This window comes from Patiria miniata, unplaced genomic scaffold (genome assembly GCF_015706575.1).
Source record: "Patiria miniata isolate m_02_andy unplaced genomic scaffold, ASM1570657v1 HiC_scaffold_9, whole genome shotgun sequence".
Taxonomy (NCBI): Eukaryota; Metazoa; Echinodermata; class Asteroidea; order Valvatida; family Asterinidae; genus Patiria; species Patiria miniata.
In genome coordinates, this window is record NW_024037076.1 from 17,102,867 (window position 1) to 17,119,649 (window position 16,783).

Genomic DNA, 16,783 nt, shown 5'->3' on the forward strand with positions numbered 1-16,783 from the left:
CACAAGAAAATTAAAAATTGAAAAGAAAAACAAAGAAAAAAAAGAAAGAAAAACACTGTGGACGGAAAACATTCAAATCAAGCGAAACTGAAACCTTCTACTTAAAAGGAAACAAAAACTGCAATAAAGTAAACATACAAGTCAGTTTATAAAATGAATGTTGGACTTCAAATGAAGTCCATCTCATCTGGCATTCTATCCAGTGAAAAGCTGGCATTTTATCCAGTGAAAAACTGCGCCAGGAGTGTCACTATGTGACAGACATGGCGCATTACAAGTCTCCATTTTTATTAATACCATTATTATTTGTTTTGCATAAAAGACATCGCAGGTTATACTTTACAGCTCATGAAACCAATTTGACCTCCTGGATGGAGAGAGACAAGAAAGGGTAAAGTGGCTTGCCCAAGGACAAAATATACTGCAAGCAGCTAAAGTTGAACCCCTGACCCTCTGAACACGATTCACAAACCCATACAATTACTAGGCCATACTAGTATAATTCAGTTAAATAAATGAAAACTTACAATGTATAATGAAACTGTCAATGATGGAATTCAAATATATACCTGGACCGCAGTTTAGCTTTCGCCGTGAAGTCCTCATGTCCAATAAGCCATACCAAGCGTGGCTCTGGGTAAGCCTCTCGCACCGCGCATGTTAGGTTGAGCAGCTGACCTTCACGCAAACTCACAACGCTCCCTGATAGATCGGCTCCTGATGTCAAGTCTGCAACAAAAGGCTCTGATCCCGGGCCTGTGAAAATGTACAGAGAGAAGGTGTCCATCACAAGTCTGGGCAAAAGAAAACCTCAAGCCATTCCACACATCCAGTCACAAACTTACATGTACCAGTTGATGAACAATAACAAAGGAATATATGTACCAGGTACTTTGGTCACATCATTCATTTGAGTACTTAATTGTGACAAGGATTTGTGATGGACTTGTGGTGGGCTTTACCACTTTAATTTCACAGAGGTATGGTACTTTTTGCAATGGGCCCAATTTCATAGAGCTGCTTAAGCAGAAAATTTGCTTAAGCACGAAAAAAAATTGCTTAGTAAAATTAGGTTACCGGCCAAAACTCCATGTGATGTACATTGCTTGTGACTGGTATTTAGCTGTTGTTTACTTAGCATAACAATCGCATGGAGTTTTGGCCGGTAACCTGATTTTATTAAGCAAGACGTTTTTGTGCTTAAGAAAATTTTGTGCTTAAGCAGCTCTATGAAATTGACCCCTGCTTACATGTACATGTATTTATGACCACATGCACACTATTGGCAAATTTCTGACAATAAGTTATCTTGGGTAATCAGCATTAAAGATACAAGTCATACAATTCATGCATACATGTACCAGTACATACATTTTATCATTATAGCTTGCCTTTCAACTTGTTCAAAAGCATTATTTAGCATAAATGATTAGTATGTAGGCTATAAATATAACACCTTGTAAAAGCAATCTCTAAAGCTTTTCAACAATTATGAAATAAACCGAAAATCTCTGTAAAGCTGCCTGAAACGTGCTCAACATGGACTACTACTAAAAATAATAATAATAGTGGCTTCTTATAATAGTGACTTCTCTAAACTTGAAAGAGCAGGAAAAGAAAAAACAGTGATTGGGTGTGACAGCTTTTGAAGCTGATTCTGATTGGTTGAGGATCAAAAGTACATGTAGCTCTTCCAGTTCCAGGGGGACAGTTGGAAACTGTAATTGGTATTCAAAAAGGGATTCCCCAAATTTAACTCTAACAAAGATTTGTTTACTTTGAACTGTGAGCACTGCATCTGCCACAGCGTCGTCGTTTCCCCCTTCGTGGCCCACAATGCATCTGTATCTCCCCGCATCCTCAAATCGCACGCTCTCAATGACAATCGAAACAGTCTGGTTCCTCTGCGTGACCACCAGTGACTGGCCTCTAGTCTGGTTCCCCTCTCCATCTGTTGGCCACTGGTTAATGTTCTGGTTCCCCACCACCAAGGTCAGGGTACCAGCCTCGGGTTTGGTTCTGCAACGGAACTCCACGCTGTGTCCAAGAAGCACAGATTTGTTGCTAGGTGCTTCCAGGAAAGGATCCGGAATATCTGTGGAAGATTTAAATTATTCTTTGACAAAAAAATAATGAGAAATCACCCAGCTAACACCTTGCATGACATGCACATTATGCTGCAAAAAAATTAGTTCATCAACTTTTGTACATTTTCTGCCCCATATATACCTAATTTTTTTTTTAAAACCATCTCAACTCCATTATCTGCACAAAAGATATGGCAATCATCAATGACATGTTTGCCAAATTTTGTAAAGTCAGCATACAATTATACGGCCAAAATTGTCAAGAGAAATATTCCCCACATTACCGGTACGAGACTAAATTCAGTATGGTTTTATTTGAAGCAAAATTCACTACGGTAATTAAAGTCCCAAGAACAAAAGAGTTGAGCAACACTGTAACTTAAAAACTTCACAGCAGAGCATGACTTACTTGTTACAATAACTGTCACATTTTTGCTGTACACCCTGTTGTTGTCCATGACACGGCATGTGTAGACGCCGTTAACTTCTGGGCCTGTGGCTGTGACATTTGTATCCAGGTGAAACGGCCTACATACATGTAAAAGGAGAAGAAAAAAATAATCATATTTTTGGGGGTTTCCTTTATTTACATGTAATATGACAGTAAGCCGAGAACCATCAAAAGTTAAGATACATTCCTGAGGGCCCAATTTAACCGTGCTGCTAAACAGTTAGCACAAAAGTTGTGAACGCAGAAAAATTTGCTTACCTTAAGCACTATTTCACGGCCTGTGTGTGCTAACGGTCGCGCGTGCATGGAGATTTCCATTGTTACGTTACTAAATTTAGCAAATTTTTCCTCCGAAGCCTTTAGTTGTGCTTATGCTTACGGTCTCCATGAAATAGATGGAGGCTCTGTTAGCAAAAAATTGTGTGCTTAGCAGCGCCGTGTAATTGGGCCCAGATGTCACTGGTTCAAACTCTGCTCCAGCCAATTTCTTTGCTCAACTTTACAATTATTGTACACCTAGTCATATTCCCCTGATTGTGGTTTACTTGAAAATATGGTAACACTCAACATTTTCATTGTAAACGACAAGTCTGATTGCCCATACCCAGACTGTTGCACATTCACGTTTTACTGCATTATGACTTATTAGCAAAACTGTACTTATTAGCAATAAGCCTTCGCCTGTTTTATTTATTTATTAATTTTTTTATTTACGTCATCTTTAGTGACATGAGTGAGGGTAGCTCCGATCAGTGCAGGGCACTGCTTTCCATGGAGGCCCTTAATATGAGAAATATGAGACCCATTATCTAGCACCTTTAAGGGTTACAAGGTGCTGCGGCGCATATTGCAGCCACTGCCAGAAACACCGGGGCAAACCCCTTCTCTGTTAGCGATAAGTGTTACTGGGGTCTTTAATGTGCATTACACAACACACCGGACCTACGGCTTTACGTCCCATCCAAAGGAGGAAGCAATAATGGTTAAGTGCCTTGCTTAAGGCCACAAGTGTCCAGACCCGGGCTCGAACCCACGCCACTGTTGCCGCTGAAACACCAGAACACCAGAGTCCGGTGTTCTTAACCGCTAGGCCATGACACTCCACGAGGCCATGACACTCCTGTGTCCTATGGTAAGTCTTTCAACTACGTTTTCCCACAAATGTGACTGCCTTACAAAACGCCCATTTAACAGACCAACGGGGAACTTTACAGACAGCTACGGGTATACATGTCATGGTACAAATTTATCATGGGCCTCAATCGGTGAGGGACACCCCCACTCACATTTTAAAGTGGGGGATATCATATCGTTTGGTCCCCCCCCCCCAACTTTTTTGTCCCCGATAAAAAATTGTAGCCTACTATAATGATTTTATTGCTCAGAATAGCTGATTCAATGACTCCAAACTCGAAAATGATGTTTAAAAGATGATCTTTTGCTCAAAACAATTGGTTGTAGTGGTCACAAATTGTCTCATATCGCACCACAGAAGTTGCTTTTCCATAGTATAACTGCATGTCTTCTCAACTAAATCCCCCATTTACATTTAACTCCCCACATTTTCAACCCCAACACAAATACGCCCTACCCGATCTATGATCGGGTAAATCAGCTTGTGTGTAATAAAGCCGTACTCTCCGAGTGATCCCCGTTTGCTATTTCCCAGGTTTGCAGCATTGCTAATGTTGGTAGCATATCGTGACTTAATTTGGGCGTGATCCAAGACTGGGACCTTGAGTGCAGAAAAAAACATGAAAAACAAATTCATGCCAACTTAATTAGCTGACAAAATTCTCTTAAATTGTTATGAGGCAAAGACAAGATCCTCAGTATTTCGTCAGCCAAGTTTCAAGTCTTAGCCCTAACAGCCTGAATCCTCCAATTTCAATATAATTGTGCACACCCCCTAGGGAGTTAGGGTTAATTTAATATTTCAAGGAGACTTTTCCTGAATATATGTATGTATACGTTGCACCTGAGGGTGAAGCCAAGCGATTTCAATTTGAGGCCAAAGACTAGACTGGGACATGTCCAACCATGGTCCAACTGTTTGAAAAGACTGCCCTCTAGTCCAGCAGTCTGGTGGCAATTAGACTGTGGAGAAATGAGTAGAAATACAGACCAATTTCAGATGTTTGTTTTGACACAGTTGATTAAAGCAGTACTAATGAAGGGGGTGTATGTTGGTCTGGTTGTTTCATGTCAGCATATATGTGCCATACAGTCTATTTCTTGTAAAATTATTTATTAATTATCTATTATGTAAAATAAGCACTGCACATTGTAAAATAAAATAAGCATTGTAGGCCTTGCCAAAAATAGGGAGTCATAGGGGATGGAATTTTCTTTGGCAAATATTGAGTACACAATCATGGTACATGTACTTTGTAAATAGCAGAAGTTTACTGTGCATGGCCAGTCATGCAGATTGCCTTGACCTATTGTACCAGTACATGTATAGGGTCATTCCATGCCAACTCAACAAATGGTGCACACCATCACCTCTTGGATTTTTTTCTTTTTTGGTGCACTGAAAGATACTTAGGAGAAATGCAAATTCTGAAAATTTGGGGTCTCTACGACTTTTCGTTCTTGCGCAACAGCATTTTGAAATTTGAGGTGGGCGGGGCCAAAAGTGCGTCGCATCATGAAATTCAATGTTTAAAGGGCCATGTATTTAAAACTATACCACCCAGACATTTCAAACTTGGTAATCTGGGCTATTTTTTGCTGTAGATTTCAAATATTTAAACAGAAAGAAAGTAGCTTGTTTCATTTTTAAGTTAGAGGGGCCCCAAAATGGCCCAAAACTCATCTGGACCAATGTTCGGGGGGGTGTAAGTCAAAAATTGAAAATATTTTTTTCACCAAATTTTTTGCCTGTAATAGCCCCCAATTGAAACTACTTTCGTGTAAAATCTTACACTTATATTAACTTCATTGAATGAGATATAGCCCTTGCAAAAAGCAAATTGTTTATTTTTACGATAACTTGACCCCCCCCCAAAAACCAACGTCAGACATTCCGCACCAAATTTTGCTTCACATATGTTTGAGGTTGGTCCTTGGTTTCAGGTTTCAGGTTTCAGGTTTATTTCCATACTATAAGGTAATTCAGTTGAATAATATACATCAGGTAAACATTTTAACGAAACTTTGAAATAATAGTATGGGGAGGCCAGACAAGAAGCCGAAGCTTGTACTAGGTCTGCCCCCTTCACAAAGAATACATGTAGTTATACAATTCATGAATAATCATAGGATATATCAATAATATGTGATTACATTACATTAAATTCACGAGCTCATGCAAAACTTTCCAAAAAAAAAGAATAAGTTACTTGAGGGAAATTTACCATCCTTGACTTTACATGTGTTGTTAATAATTTTACTTGGCAATAAAGTAATAATTTTGCTCTTAATCACCATTGACATTAACCGTAGAGAGAAGTAGTTTTTTATAATACAATTTACATGCTCTAATTGAGGTCATTGGGCAGAGAGATCGAATTTTATTCCAAAGGAGGGGCCCCTGGTGTCGTACAGTTGAGAGGTGTAGAGATGTTCTAACTTTATTAAGATGAAGCTTATTTGACGATCTTGTGTCGTAATGATGAATATCTGTGTTCATTACAAAAAACGATTTAATATTCAAAGGCAGTATGTTTTTTTCAAAATTATACATCAGAGCACACAATTTATATTTATAAAGATCATATACAGATAAGGTGTTGAACTTAACAAATAGCGGGGCAGAGTGATCCTTAAAACTAGAACCATTAATCAGTCTTAAAGATTTCTTCTGTAAAACGAGCAATTTATCAAGGTAGGTTTTATGAGTATTTCCCCAGGCAAGTATACCATATTGAAGATGAGGCAAGGATAACGTATTATAAATTGAAAATAAAACACGGGATGGGACAAAATATCTAAGTTTTCTAAGAATACCAAGGTTGCGAGATATAAGTGTAAGGACTTTCTGACAATGATTTTTCCACGTTAACTTATCATCAATAATGACCCCCAAAAACTTACAGGAATCAACCTTTTCAATATGATGATTGTTAAAACGAATCTGAATACTTTTATCTACAATTCGATTTGTAAAAACCATCGTATGTGTTTTCTTAAAATTCAAAGATAATTTATTACATACAAACCACTCAAATACATTAGTAAGCTCATTGTTCATTATGTCAACAGCATCATTCAAATGTTTACTACTGTAAAATATATTTGTATCATCTGCAAATAAGATGAACGTCAGAAGTCGAGTAGAATTACAAATATCATTAATATAAATAAGAAATAAGATAGGTCCTAGGATTGAGCCCTGAGGTACACCACATGTGATTGGTTTGTAATTGGACTTTTTATTTTGCCAGACAACAAATTGTTTTCTATTTCTCAAGTAATCTTTAAACCACTCGAGTGCAGTACCTCTGACACCATATGTTTGTAGTTTATTAATTAGAATATCATGATTTATTGTATCAAATGCCTTAGAAAGATCCAAAAAAATACCAATTGTATGTTCACGTTTGTCCAGACTAGATGTTATTTTATCAACTAAATCAATCAAGGCAAGTTCAGTTGAATATTTGGCCCTGAAGCCATACTGAGATTGTGACAGTATGTTAAATTTAGCAATAAATTTTTCTAGACGGTTTGCAACTAACCTTTCTAATAATTTTGAGAAGCATGGCAATACAGATATGGGGCGATAATTAGTGACATTGGAACGATCACCATTTTTGTAAACTGGAGTAACTTTAGTAATTTTAAGTTCATTAGGGACCTCTCCGGAAATTAAAGAGTGATTAAAAATATCTGTTAAAGGGTGAACAATAAAAGGAGCAATATTTTTTATCAAAATATTATCAAGTTCATCATGACCAGAGCTCTTCTTATTTGGAAGTTTACTGATACAATCAAATAGTTCTTCCTCGGTGACTGGGCTTAAGAATAGAGAATCGGGAAAGTTACCTTTGATATGTGTTATCGGGTCAGAAGTACTATGTTGTATCTTAGAAGCTAAATCTGGACCAATGTTAACAAAATGTTGATTGAAATGCTCTGCAATCGTTTGAGGGTCGTTAACATCATTATTGTTTATTTTGATCGAGTTAATTGGCTTGATGTTTTTGCGCTTTTTATTTAAAATTTCATTTATGATTTTCCAGGTATTTTTTATGTTGTTTTTTTGTTGCCCAAAAGACTCTGAGTAATATATTTTCTTGGAGGCTCTAATAACGGTGGTTAATTTGTTTTTATATCTGTTATATTTGAGTTTGTTGATCTCAGAAGGTTTTGTAAGAAATACTTTATACAGTTTATTTTTCTTTTTTATAGACTTGTAAGATCGCTCCTGAAAAATCAACGAAATTTAGTCGAAAACCGCAAAATATCCTACTTTTTATCTGCATCATAACATCTTCACTCCTTGGTGACCATGACTGACTCCCCTGATGTCAGTAAATCGACGCGAAGCGGAAGAAAACGAGGGAAAAACGACCAACCTTCACCAGCTCCCCCAGCAACTGGCGGTGAAATTCAAGATGGCTGCCAGTTTTGCCGTGACGCCCTGTCCGATGTAAACAACAAGCTGGACAAAATTCTCCAATCACTTGACAACATGGGGGTACGTCTTTCCACTCTAGAAGCCAGCTATCAACAGACAAATCACCGTGTTGACATTAACAGCAAGGGGATTGATGATCTGAAAACATCGGTGGAAATGGTCGAGGGGAATTGCCGGTCTCTCAAGGATCTCATCGACAACAGAAGCCAGTGTAACCACCTGGAATTCAGTAAACTCGATGACCAAATCGATGACCTCCAAAATCGAAACCGACGGAACAACATAGTGATCCATGGTATCCCCGAGGGCGCAGAAAACGGCCAGTCCTGTGAGGAGTTCATCGGGAAATTCCTGGCTGACCACATGAAGCTTGATGGAGGCTCTGAAATAGAGATAGAGCGAGCCCACCGCACTCCTGGACACCGGCCACCAAGCACGGGCCCCAACCAACGCCAACGCCCGCGGCTGATTCATTGCAAGCTCCTGCGGTATACGGACAGGCAATACATCATCAAGAACGCCGCTCGCCACCTGAAGAACAACCCATTCCAAGGCTCCAACATCTTCATAAGCGATGATGTCACCCAGAGGATCCGTGAGCAAAGACGTCGACTTAGGGAACAACACCTACAATCCATTCGGCAGGACTCACGGGTACAATTCGCCTACATCCCCATGTCAGTACCAGCAGTCATCAGCTACAAACTCAAGAGCGGTTCATTCAAGACCTTCAGAATGGGGCAATCTAACCCGATATCTTAACTCCGATCAATAAGGTATATAACATCTTGCTTTAGCTACATTGTAACTTACTACTTAAGTTTACTACTTAAATATGGTAACAGTTTCTTTCCTCTTATTCACAACTACTACCATCCTTAACATCACCAAAATCTTGCAATATCTGGCAGATCACCTTCTTATAATATCATTTCAATGTCTCCTTAAGTCACCAAATATTTGGGGTTTAGTGCATGTAATTATAACAAAATAATGTGTGAATTTATGATCATTGTCTACCCTAGTAAACACATCATCTTCCATATTTCATTGGTATTGAAACATGTTCATAGTTTCAGTATCTTGTTTACATTGAAACGTTGCTGTGGACGCCCTTCACTAGCCCTTAGTAACGGCTTTTATTCTGGCCATTCCATTCCATTAATGTCTTATTGTAATTTAAATCCTTATGTCTAGTTCTAGCAGTAGCTATTTAAGTGACAGCAGTAGTTTCAATGAAAGTTTAAGTAGTACAGACGCACACCATTCATCAGATAGTGATGTCATAAATCGCCTCAACGATTACGTCTTTAATCCCGTACCGTTGGATACTGAATACGCCGAATTCCTGCAAAGTACATGCGGGTCCGAATACCTTAGTGAAGACCAGGTGCAGGCCAAATATACTGAGAAAGGTGATTCCTTTTCATTGTATCACGCAAATATAAGAAGTATAAATAAAAATTTTGATTCCCTGCAGCATTCGCTCTTAGAAATAAGGCACGAATTTCAAATTATCGGCCTTACTGAAACATGGCTGAAGTCAGACCCTGATCCCCTTTTGGTCATGCCAGGTTATAACATTGAGTTTAAAAACAGACAAAATCAAACTGGCGGAGGTGTGATGATGTATGTTAAAGATTCACTGACTTATGTATTGCGCCCCGATCTGTCAATTCCGACTCAATCCCATGAATCCTTATTTATTGAGATAAAAACAAAAACAAGTAACATTATAATTGGCTTGATCTACAGACCCCCTGGTTTATGTCTTCAGACCTTCACAGAAGACCTCGAATCAGTTCTGGAAAAAATTGCATCCGAATCCAAAAAATGTTATTTGTTAGGTGATTTTAATATTAATCTTCTTAACTGTGAATCTCACGCAGGAACTAATGATGTACTAAACCTCTTATATACTTACTTGTTTCGCCCAACTATTGACAAACCAACTAGAATAACTCAAAATTCAGCAACACTGATTGATAATATCTTTACTAACGACATTGAACCATTTTCCACTTTTATTGTTCTATCGGATTTCAGCGATCATCTTCCAATCATTTTCTTTGGCTCCAACCTTAACCTTGCTCAAGCTAATCAACAATCTAGTTCCTTTTGGAAAAGGAATACATCAGCCAGAAATGTTGCTGCTCTGAAAGGTGAATTAGCTCAAGTTGACTGGGGTTCAATTATTACCGATGATGGAGTAAATTTGCGATACTCGCAGTTCATATCCAAGCTAAGTGAACTCATTGATAAATGCATGCCTTATAAAAAGTGTAGACATCACAATAAAGAACCTAAAAATCCCTGGATTACCAAAGGTCTACTCAAGTCTATAAAAAAGAAAAATAAACTGTATAAAGTATTTCTTACAAAACCTTCTGAGATCAACAAACTCAAATATAACAGATATAAAAACAAATTAACCACCGTTATTAGAGCCTCCAAGAAAATATATTACTCAGAGTCTTTTGGGCAACAAAAAAACAACATAAAAAATACCTGGAAAATCATAAATGAAATTTTAAATAAAAAGCGCAAAAACATCAAGCCAATTAACTCGATCAAAATAAACAATAATGATGTTAACGACCCTCAAACGATTGCAGAGCATTTCAATCAACATTTTGTTAACATTGGTCCAGATTTAGCTTCTAAGATACAACATAGTACTTCTGACCCGATAACACATATCAAAGGTAACTTTCCCGATTCTCTATTCTTAAGCCCAGTCACCGAGGAAGAACTATTTGATTGTATCAGTAAACTTCCAAATAAGAAGAGCTCTGGTCATGATGAACTTGATAATATTTTGATAAAAAATATTGCTCCTTTTATTGTTCACCCTTTAACAGATATTTTTAATCACTCTTTAATTTCCGGAGAGGTCCCTAATGAACTTAAAATTACTAAAGTTACTCCAGTTTACAAAAATGGTGATCGTTCCAATGTCACTAATTATCGCCCCATATCTGTATTGCCATGCTTCTCAAAATTATTAGAAAGGTTAGTTGCAAACCGTCTAGAAAAATTTATTGCTAAATTTAACATACTGTCACAATCTCAGTATGGCTTCAGGGCCAAATATTCAACTGAACTTGCCTTGATTGATTTAGTTGATAAAATAACATCTAGTCTGGACAAACGTGAACATACAATTGGTATTTTTTTGGATCTTTCTAAGGCATTTGATACAATAAATCATGATATTCTAATTAATAAACTACAAACATATGGTGTCAGAGGTACTGCACTCGAGTGGTTTAAAGATTACTTGAGAAATAGGAAACAATTTGTTGTCTGGCAAAATAAAAAGTCCAATTACAAACCAATCACATGTGGTGTACCTCAGGGCTCAATCCTAGGACCTATCTTATTTCTTATTTATATTAATGATATTTGTAATTCTACTCGACTTCTGACGTTCATCTTATTTGCAGATGATACAAATATATTTTACAGTAGTAAACATTTGAATGATGCTGTTGACATAATGAACAATGAGCTTACTAATGTATTTGAGTGGTTTGTATGTAATAAATTATCTTTGAATTTTAAGAAAACACATACGATGGTTTTTACAAATCGAATTGTAGATAAAAGTATTCAGATTCGTTTTAACAATCATCATATTGAAAAGGTTGATTCCTGTAAGTTTTTGGGGGTCATTATTGATGATAAGTTAACGTGGAAAAATCATTGTCAGAAAGTCCTTACACTTATATCTCGCAACCTTGGTATTCTTAGAAAACTTAGATATTTTGTCCCATCCCGTGTTTTATTTTCAATTTATAATACGTTATCCTTGCCTCATCTTCAATATGGTATACTTGCCTGGGGAAATACTCATAAAACCTACCTTGATAAATTGCTCGTTTTACAGAAGAAATCTTTAAGACTGATTAATGGTTCTAGTTTTAAGGATCACTCTGCCCCGCTATTTGTTAAGTTCAACACCTTATCTGTATATGATCTTTATAAATATAAATTGTGTGCTCTGATGTATAATTTTGAAAAAAACATACTGCCTTTGAATATTAAATCGTTTTTTGTAATGAACACAGATATTCATCATTACGACACAAGATCGTCAAATAAGCTTCATCTTAATAAAGTTAGAACATCTCTACACCTCTCAACTGTACGACACCAGGGGCCCCTCCTTTGGAATAAAATTCGATCTCTCTGCCCAATGACCTCAATTAGAGCATGTAAATTGTATTATAAAAAACTACTTCTCTCTACGGTTAATGTCAATGGTGATTAAGAGCAAAATTATTACTTTATTGCCAAGTAAAATTATTAACAACACATGTAAAGTCAAGGATGGTAAATTTCCCTCAAGTAACTTATTCTTTTTTTTTGGAAAGTTTTGCATGAGCTCGTGAATTTAATGTAATGTAATCACATATTATTGATATATCCTATGATTATTCATGAATTGTATAACTACATGTATTCTTTGTGAAGGGGGCAGACCTAGTACAAGCTTCGGCTTCTTGTCTGGCCTCCCCATACTATTATTTCAAAGTTTCGTTAAAATGTTTACCTGATGTATATTATTCAACTGAATTACCTTATAGTATGGAAATAAACCTGAAACCTGAAACCTGAAACCAAGGACCAACCTCAAACATATAGATGAACTAGGTTTCCCCTTATCCATAATGAAAACTAAGATCAATCAGGTTTAACCATAGACCCTCTACTCAAACTGAATCATTTCTCTTTGGTTCAGGTTAGTGCTATACTATGCTATGCAAGTGAGAACTGGTTAATTACTACAATGTATACATGACATGCATGCTGTGTGATGAGCACATGGAAAGAATAAGACTGTCAAGTCATTTAACCTAATTTGCATATAATGCACACGTAGGTCTACAAGCAACTGTTTATTGAGCAGGAAATGGGTAGTCTTGACCCAAGTCTTTCAAAAGTCGGGGGATTTTGTTGTGCTGGTGAAGTCCTCTGAAAAGTTTCATGTTGGTGTCTAAATGTCTTCAGTGGATAGCTGGGCTTTATAAAGAGTCTATATCTTATGATGCTGCAGGTTCCGTAACATGCATGTACATGTACATGTACATGTACTTGTATTTTACGGAACCAGCACAACAAAATCCCCCGACTTTTGAAAGACTTGGGTCAAGACTACCCATTTCCTGCTCAATAAACAGTTGCTTGTAGACCTACGTGTGCATTATATGCAAATTAGGTTAAATGACTTGACAGTCTTATTCTTTCCATGTGCTCATCACACAGCATGCATGTCATGTATACATTGTAGTAATTAACCAGTTCTCACTTGCATAGCATAGTATAGCACTAACCTGAACCAAAGAGAAATGATTCAGTTTGAGTAGAGGGTCTATGGTTAAACCTGATTGATCTTAGTTTTCATTATGGATAAGGGGAAACCTAGTTCATCCAAGGAGTTGCATGTATGCTCAAACTCATCATGCACCAATTGTAGCAGCTAACCTCAACCCAGGAAAATATGTTTGTGTGGTCTATGATGATGTTTGGTACATTGCTATTGTAGAAGATGTATCACAACTTCATGAGGATGTGTATGTCTGCTTCATGTACAGGACGGAATCAACAAATACTCTCTATTGGCCACAAAGAGAGGATAAATGTAACATTCCATTTGTTGATGTGTTGTGTTGCGTACCAACACCATAACTTCTACATAGCGGTGGAAGGCAATACAAACTTAGTGAGCCAACCATCATGCAACTCATTCAACTTCATCAAAACTACATCACAAGGAATGCATAATTTCACCTGTGAAACTGTAAACAATTATATCAACTGATCAAAAGTCTACATGTACAAATGTAAGCTAAGTTTCATACCCAACTTGTTCTTTATGTACCGACTGCTGTTATTCTAGGTACCGGTACGTGTACTTGTATGTTACGGAACCAGCATCGTAAGATATAGACTCATTATAAAGCCCAGCTATCCACTGAAGACATTTAGACACCAACATGAAACTTTTCAGAGGACTTCACTAAGGACCAACCTCAAACATATGTGAAGCAAAATTTGGTGCGGAATGTCTGACGTTGGTTTTTGGGGGGGTCAAGTTATCGTAAAAATAAACAATTTGCTTTTTGCAAGGGCTATATCTCATTCAATGAAGTTAATATAAGTGTAAGATTTTACATGAAAGTAGTTTCAATTGGGGGCTATTACAGGCAAAAAATTTGGTGAAAAAAATATTTTCAATTTTTGACTTACACCCCCCCCCGAACATTGGTCCAGATGAGTTTTGGGCCATTTTGGGGCCCCTCTAACTTAAAAATGAAACAAGCTACTTTCTTTCTGTTTAAATATTTGAAATCTACAGCAAAAAATAGCCCAGATTACCAAGTTTGAAATGTCTGGGGGGTATAGTTTTAAATATATGGCCCTTTAAACATTGAATTTCATGATGTGACGCACTTTTGGCCCCGCCCACCTCAAATTTCAAAATGCTGTTGCGCAAGAACGAAAAGTCGTAGAGACCCCAAATTTTCAGAATTTGCATTTCTCCTAAGTATCTTTCAGTACACCAAAAAAAGAAAAAAATCCAAGAGGTGATGGTGTGCACCATTTGTTGAGTTGGCATGGAATGACCCTATAGCTTTTTGTCTGGTCCAATACAGCAAGCATTTACCAATTTCCAGGGGATTCCCCAGACTATTACCTATAGCATTAAAGGGACACTGGGTCCTGGAACAGCCCAATTGGGCTACAAAACGCACTTTGAAAGAGATGATGTTAATCTGAAAGAACATTTAAAAGTAGGATATAAACATCCACACAACTATCCTTTAAAAAGTGGGCGTTTTTGTGTTATCCCTGCATTATGCGTGTGAAAACGAATTTCGGGGTCCACTTTTGCGACCCCATAAATTTTAGCTGTTTTTATGCTAGTTGTGATTTCAATCGTAAAATGTTCACCTTTTGCGGACGTTGAAGAAACCATTTTTTCTTTGCATTGGTGATTGGTCACTGCTGTTCCTGAGACACACAACGTGTATATCGTCACATGTGCATGAGAACGACACAAAAACGTATTCGTACTCAACCGGTTTTTTTTTTTCGTCTTTCCCGGGAACGGTAAGACATAAGATTGGTTTCCTTTCAACCAGATGTTTGAAATAGGCTAAGTAATTAATCCTAAACATGACATTTTCAGGGATTTCAGGACCAAGTGCCCCTTTAATTGGTACCGGTACGTGATGACTATTACCTCAATTGGGTGATGAAAGCGGGTATGTACTATAAATGTGTATGTAAACTGTGAAGTATGGAATGCCAAATGTACCAATTTACAATGTTACCGGAAGGTTTTCTTTCATATTGTTAAGCTGTAAAATGTCATCAATGAATTGTTTGATGTTTACCTGACTATGTGATACCTACCGCTACATGTACCACTGGTACGGTATGTGCAATGAATGTGATGTCCTCAGTTCATAATTATTATAGTCATTCTTATTATTTGCTTTATTAAATCACAAAGTTGGAAGCCTACATGTATAATGTGCTGATGAGACCAGCTTCCAATATGTTTCAAATTATACATGAAAGAGAATTTGTTAACAAAGTATATTAAAACCATGGATTAAACATTTTGTGATGCCCTCAGTTCATTATGTGACGTCCTCAGATCATTATGTGATGTCCTCAATTCATTACGTGACTCTTCAGTTCATTGTGATACCAGTATGTTGTAAATGTATTATGTTATGTCCTTATTTCCTTAAATTCATCATCACATGTTGAAAATTCCATCAGGGGATGTTCTAAGGTCAGTATTATCTGATGTCCTTAGTTCATTATGTGATATCCTTACAGTAGTTCAATACATATGTGTGATGTCCTCTGTTGACAATGTGATGCCCTCACTTCATTATGTGCTCAGTTCTTTGTGATGCTGTAAATGTATTATGTGATGTCTATGGTTCATTAAATTAATTATCACATGTTGACAATCCAGAACGGGATCGATGTCCTAAGTTCATTATGTGATGTCCTCTGTTTACAATGTGATGTCCTCAGTTCATTAAGTGATGTCCTCAGTTCATTGTGATGTTGTAAATGTATTATGTGATATCTTTGGTTCATTAAATTCATTATCACATGTTGACAATCCAGAACGGGATCGATGTCCTAAGTTCATTATGTGATGTCCTCTGTTGATAATGTGATGTCCTCAGTTCATTATGTGATGTCCTCAGTTCATATGTGATGTCCTCAGTTCATATGTGATGTCCTTAGTTCATTATGTGATGTCCTCATCTAATTGTGATGATGTTATGTTATTATGTGATGGATTGTCGACGTGTGGTTCATTAAATTCATTATCACAATCCATAATGGTATCCCATTATTTGATGTCCTCAGTTTATTAAATGATGTTGTTAATTCATTTTTGGATTTTGAGAATCCATTGTGTGCTGTTGGCAATCCATTTATGTGATATGTCTTCGATTATTGTCAATCATATTGGCCATCTGTCTGTTTGTCAATCAATCCCAAGGTGTAACCAATGGAGTGCAGACTGCAACAGGCTACCGATTTTCAAAGCAAAATTGGGATGCTGCAGAGCAAACTCGGGACGGCAAAAATGGATTATAAATTATGCAAAATTGGGCTTGT

At 37.1% G+C, this 16,783-nt stretch overlaps 1 protein-coding gene across 3 annotated transcripts in view; it reads right to left on the reverse strand.

Annotated features, from left to right (window-relative positions):
* The window catches only part of LOC119720190, a 47,652-nt gene that overhangs the window by 9,167 nt on the left and 21,702 nt on the right, over nucleotides 1-16,783 (reverse strand). For all 3 annotated transcript variants that reach the window (XM_038189769.1, XM_038189767.1, XM_038189768.1), the window contains exons 8-10: nucleotides 2,497-2,615; nucleotides 1,778-2,095; nucleotides 570-756 (exon numbers count right to left, since the gene is read on the reverse strand). In XM_038189769.1, coding sequence (XP_038045697.1) covers nucleotides 570-756; nucleotides 1,778-2,095; nucleotides 2,497-2,615 — 624 coding nt within the window. The remainder of the gene's footprint in view (nucleotides 1-569; nucleotides 757-1,777; nucleotides 2,096-2,496; nucleotides 2,616-16,783) is intronic.